This window comes from Malus domestica, chromosome 07 (assembly GCF_042453785.1).
Source record: "Malus domestica chromosome 07, GDT2T_hap1".
NCBI classification, from domain to species: Eukaryota; Viridiplantae; Streptophyta; class Magnoliopsida; order Rosales; family Rosaceae; genus Malus; species Malus domestica.
Window position 1 is genome coordinate 11,213,985 of NC_091667.1, and position 6,287 is coordinate 11,220,271.

General features: G+C 36.4%; 1 protein-coding gene across 1 annotated transcript; it reads right to left on the reverse strand.

The window, feature by feature from the left end:
• Positions 1 to 1,867: 1,867 nt before the first annotated feature.
• On the reverse strand, positions 1,868 to 3,880 carry LOC139197686 (uncharacterized). Its single transcript, XM_070825638.1, has 3 exons — positions 3,451 to 3,880; positions 2,738 to 3,228; positions 1,868 to 2,302 (listed from the first exon to the last, which is right to left on the reverse strand). The coding sequence occupies exons 1-3, from the start codon at positions 3,878 to 3,880 to the stop codon at positions 1,868 to 1,870; spliced, it is 1,356 nt and encodes a 451-aa protein (XP_070681739.1).
• Between the last annotated feature and the right edge of the window lie 2,407 nt (positions 3,881 to 6,287).

Consider the following 6,287-nt stretch of genomic DNA (forward strand, 5'->3'; position numbering starts at 1 on the left):
AGAGAGAGAGAGAGAGAGAGAGAGAGAGAGAGAGAGAGAGAGATCCTCAATTCAATCTCAGCCATCCCTTTCATACTCTACTTAGATTAAGACACTTGTCCACTATCAAGCCCTATGAGACTTAACTAACACATGACAATTTCATTACTCAATCTCAGCTTATGAGCTAAGACACTACACTAATCAAACTTGTAAACCTCTTTAATCAATTCATCAATTTACACATTAACACTCCCCCTAAATTGTGAACTGATCTTACTCCCAATTGCTCTTTAAGATGACAAAACTGCTCCTTGGCCAGTGCCTTTGTGAATATGTCTGCTACCTGATATTTGGTTGGGCAGTACACCAAATCAATGATTCCATTTTACAAAACCTCCTTGATAAAGTGATACCTTTGGTTGATGTGCTTAGTTTTCTAGTGAAAAATGGGATTCTTGGTGATTGCAATAGCAGAGGTGCTATCACAATTCAAAGGAGTTGCCACCGTTTGTGTTTCACCAAAATCCTCCAACACAAACCTTAACCAAGTTGCTTGTGCAGTAGCTTCTGCTGCACTGATGTACTCTGCTTCAACAGTGGATAATGCAACACAATGTTGCTTGACTGAGGACTAAGAAAATGATCCATTTCCGAAAGTGAATGCATATCCTGAAGTGTTTCTCATATCATCTTCGGATCCACTCCAGTCACTGTCACAAAATCCAAACAACATTGCACTTTGACCTTTCTTGTACTCCAAACCATAGTCTAAGGTTCCTTGTATGTCCTTTTAGCAGTTCCATAGTGCTTATTAGTTGAGCAGTGCATAAACCTTGCTAATAAGCAAGAAGCATACATGATATATGGCCTAGTTGCAGTAAGTAAGATACAACAAACTGCCAACAATTTTTCTGAACTGTGCTACATCTACAGCTCCACTATCATCATCATTTCTCAGTTTATCACCTAGAACAAGTGGGATACTAACAGGTTTACAATCCTGTAATCCAAATTTCTTAAGTAGGGAAGTAGCATACTTCTTTTGATGAATGAAAATGCTACTTTCAGTTTGCATAACCCCCATTCTAAGAAAATGGTGCAGCAAACCCAAATCTGTCATTTCATACTTATGCATCATATCAGCCTTGAATTCTTCTATCATTTCAATACTACTGCTAGTATAGATGATATCATCAACATAAATCGACACAATAAGCATTCCTTCACCCTTCTTCCCTTTTGTATACAAAGTTACTTCACTGTCACTCTTTTTGAATCTACAATCTTCAAAATGAGCACAAATTTCATTGTACCAAGCCTTTGGTGCTTGTTTCAGTCCATAAAGAGCTTTGTGCAGCTTGTACACCTTATCTTCTTCTCATTTTACAATAAACTCATCTGGTTGATCCACATACACTTCTTCTTGGAGTACACCATTCAACAAAGCTGACTTAACATCTAGCTGCCAATTGTTCTTTGTAGCTAGAGCAACCAATATTCTTATAGTATCCAACCTTGCAACATGTGCAAATGTCTCGTTGTAATCCACACCAGGCTTTTGTGCATATCCCTTGGCCACCAACCTTGCTTTGTTTTTCTGCACAAATCCATCTAGATTCAGCTTTGTCTTGTATACCTACTTTACCCCAATTACTGGCTTGTCAAGTGGTTTATTCACCAAGTTCCAGGTCTGGTTCTTCTCTATCATATTGATTTCATCTTGCATTGCAGCCTTCCAAGTTTCATCTTGTGCAACATCATCAAAGCTTTCAGGTTCAACAATGCACATATTGCATTGTTCATATACCTCACTCAGATTTCTCCATTTCAAAGGAGTTGAGTCAAATGCTTCTGTATCCATAGGATGTATTTGTGCACTTGCACCTCAAGCACTTGATCTTTCACAAGAAATAGGAAATGATATCCTAGAAGACTCTCCAACTTCACTAACATCTGTTTCTCTAAACTCAGGTGGAATTAGAGGAATACAGATTTCCCTCACTTTGTTTTCTTCCCAATTCCACTTCCCATTCTCATCAAACACTACATCTCTAGACACAATCACCTTCATGGTAGTTGGATTTAGAATTCTATATCCCTTCTTACAGGCTCCATATCCAATAAAGATTCCTTTTACACTTGATGCTTCCAGCTTATGTCTCAAATCTCCAAGTATTAGTGAATAGCATACAACACCAAATACTTTTAGATGTTTAATCCCTGGTCTTCTTCCACTATAGGCTTTAAATGGTGTGACACTGTCTAATGCACTTGTAAGACATCTGTTCAATAAGTAGACTGCAGTGTTGATTGCCTCTCCCTATAGTTTGGCCATTTCCACTATTGTCCTATTCTTCATTTCTGCCACTTCATTTTGATGTGGAGTATAGAACACAGTAAGTTGTCTTTCCATCCTAATTGATTCACAAAATGCATTAAACTCAGTGGAAGTGAATTCTCCACCTCTATAACTTCTCAATTTCTTCAGGGAATAACCACATTGCAATTCAACCATAGCTCTAAACTTTTTGAATATCCCAAACACTTCTTATTTATTTCTCATAAAGTAGATCCAACACATTCTTGAATAGTCATCAATGAATGAAGGGAAGTATTTGTTCCCACTTGTGATTGGAATCTTTATAGGTCCACAGACATCATAATGTATCAGTTCGAATGGTTCTTGTGCTCTCCATGTGGTTTCCTTAATAAATGACTCCATGTGATGCTTCCCAAGTACACAACCTTGACATACATCATCACTATCTTGGATTTTAGGCAGCCCCAATGCCATTCCTTGACTCTGTAACAGCTTAAAGTTCCTGAAATTTAGGTGCCCAAACCTTTTGTGCCACATCTTTGCATCTTCTTGCATATTTGTTCTCAATGCAAGTTCTTTGTTGGTACTAAAAATCAAAGGAAAGCATCTATTTCCCTTTTGTTTCACACTAACCACCAAAGTTCTTAGAGACATGTCATCAAACACATCCACTCTATAATCTCCAAACAGAAGAAAATAACTATGCTCTGTCATCTGTCCTACACTGAGCAATTTCTCTGCAAGACCAGGTACAAGCATTATTTCTCTTATGTATCTTCTGCCCTTCATTGTTTCAATGATCAGTGTCCCATTTACAGCCACTTCAATCAAGACTCTAGTGCTTACTTGGACCTTGGCTTTCACATTTTTGTCAATGTCAACAAGCAAATTTTCCCTGGATGTCATATGATTACTACATCCACTATCTATGTACCATTAATCACTTAACGTCTTCACTCCCCCATAATGGTTAGCATAAAATAGGTTTCTAGTTTCCTCTACCTGATTAGCAAAATTCACTTGTTGCACAACCTTATTTGTATTGCAGTATCTTGCAATATGACCAATTTTGCTACACTTGTGACACTTGATTTTGTTCTTAACCCAACATTCTCCATAGTGTAATCTATCGCAGAGTTTACACTTACCCCCAGTGTTATTGGCATCATTCTTCACAGAGAAACTAGCCTTATTACCCCAATCAGCCTTGTTACCCCACTGTTTCCCTCTTGACTTAAAATTCTTTTGGTATTTGCTACTGTTTGGTTGACCATTAAACCTATTTGGTTTCGTTGTAATATTCAAACTAGCAAATGCTTTCTCCATACTACTCTCCCCATGTCTATCAAGCCTTTGTTCATAACCCTTTAAGATAACAACTACATCTTGTGCATCTATGGTGTCTAAGTCCTTAGTATTCTCTATCACAGCTGCAATACTATCATAGGACTTAGGTAGGCTAATTAACAACTTCTGAATAATTCTTTGATTACTTAGATCTTCACCATAGCTTCTCATTTGATTAATCAGATCAAACAATTTAGCAATATACACATATAGAGAATCATTATCATTCATGCGGTTATATTCAAAATCTCGCCTAAGACCTTGGAGTTTCACAGATCTTACTTGCTTGTCACCAACAAATTCTTATTTCAGAATGTCCCACGCAACCTTTGCACTTTCCTGAGTTGCAATTCTCAGGAAAATTTGATCTGAAACAACACCTTAGATGATTCCAAGTGCTCTAGCATCCTTGACCGCATTCTCACACATTAGCTTCTTTTTTGCCTCCGTGAGCTCCTCCTCCTTCTTCATGTGAGTTTCGTAGCCGTTCTCAACTAGATTCCACAGTTCGTGTGAACGGAAATTGGTTTTCATTTTGATTTGCCAGAAATCAAAATTCTCGCCATTGAAGACTGGCGCTTTGAGTTCTTCTCATCTAGATCCAGCCATGTTAGACTCGATCACAAATATGAACTCGAATCACTGCAATAAGCTTGTTGCTGTGAATCTGAGCTCAACCCTCACAAACACGACGCCTAGAGATTTTTAGATCCAACCTGGCTCTAAGGCCATGTTAGTGATATTCGGATGAAATGCAGAACTCTCAGGCAAGAAGAAGATAAGCTAAGAATTTCAATAAGAAATATTTAGAGAATGTTACTCTGCAAAAAATTCTTCCATATATTCAGGGAATGTGCTCATAAAACATGTGAGCTCACACATCAACAAAATAACCATTGGAGAAGAGAGAGAGAGAGAGAGAGAGACAGATCCCCAATTCAATCTCAGCCATCCATTTCATACTCTACTTAGATTAAGACACTTGTCCATTATCAAGCCCTATGAGACTTAACTAACACATTACAATTTCATCACTCAATCTCAACTTATGAGCTAAGACACTACACTAATCAAACTTGTAATCCTCTTTAATCAATTCATCACTTTACACATTAACACTCCTTGCTGCACCATTAGGTGAGCCATGGCTAGCAGAACCAATATTGAGATCACAATGCCCTTCATCATTTTTCCTAGTAGTGAAAAGCTTTGATAGTTGGCTTGTGCGTTTAAGCTTGTGCTTTTGTGCTTATGCTCGTGGAAAATGGATGACTTGCATGGTGTACTTATGGTCGTTTGAAGACAATGACCTAAAGAAAAACAGTTATGAAATTTGGCCTTTCTATAAGTCACTTGGATAGTAAAGGCTATAACTTCAAGCCTGCGGATGATTTTTTTATTTTAATTTTTTTATAGTAAAAATAGTTACTGAGATTGGTATAACTCCTTAATTTATTTTAACAATGAAAATCAATATAAGTGGTCATTGAGTTTGTACACCGTAAATCATTTTGGCTGGTCCATGAAAAAATATGTCAATATTCTTGTTAAATTGTCACGTGAACGACCAAGTGACCACCTTTTTAAGGGTTTTATTTTTTTTTGTCAAACCAACTCTTTCAGTTAACGAGGATATTGATAGATTTGAAATGACCAAAATGATTTACGTTGAACAAACTCATGGACCACTTCTACCGATTTTCATTGTCAGATACTAAAGTAAAGTGTTATGCCATTCTCAGAAATCATTTTAGGTAAAAACCACTCAGGATTATCACAAATATATTGCTTGGGATTATACGTATATGGGTGCATTTTTGCTCACCCACACTAACTTTAGGGTATGCTCACCACCCATTCCAATGCTTGCCATGTGTAATCCACACTAACTCTAGTTAAGCCTTTTTTTATTTTTTTTATTTTTGCTTTAATTAATAGAAAAGAGAATTCTACGTTTACTCATTTACTTCCATATATATATATATCATTTCTTTTTAAGTATGTTATTAAAACTTAAAACTTACATTTTTGAATACAAATAGTGGGTTCGGCTCTGGCCTTTCAGCCGACCCGCCAAACATTCGTCAAGTGATAAACTGACAGAACCGGAGCTGCTAAAGTTTAAAGCTTTATCTCCTTTGCGATTTCTCTCGATCAGTCCTTAGAAACAGACTCAACTAATTCCTTTTTTTTTTTTGGAAACTCTACTAATTCCAATTTAAAAAACATAAACATAAACTTAAAACCCCAATGTCGATTACGCCTTCATAGTCGTTCTTTTCTGTAAACTTCCATGACTTGGATCATTACTATTGTATGATCATGTAAAGAGTTTTTTTTAATCATAAATAGGATCTGTAACTAGTTGGAGATTATGGTAATCAAAATATGTGTAATCAAATTTTTATGGTAATTAAAATATGCGAGCTTGATCTTCCATCTGCATATGATTCTAACTTTATATGGATATACGAATTATATCAATTCACTTCGTCGTCAATATCCAACAAAATACAATTATTTGAGATGAAACTCATCAAAATAAAATTGTACAAAGCTAGTAGGATGAATATTCTCCACTTCAGAGGATGTCATTCCAAAAAAAAAAAAAATTCTCTAAATTCTATTACAACATGAT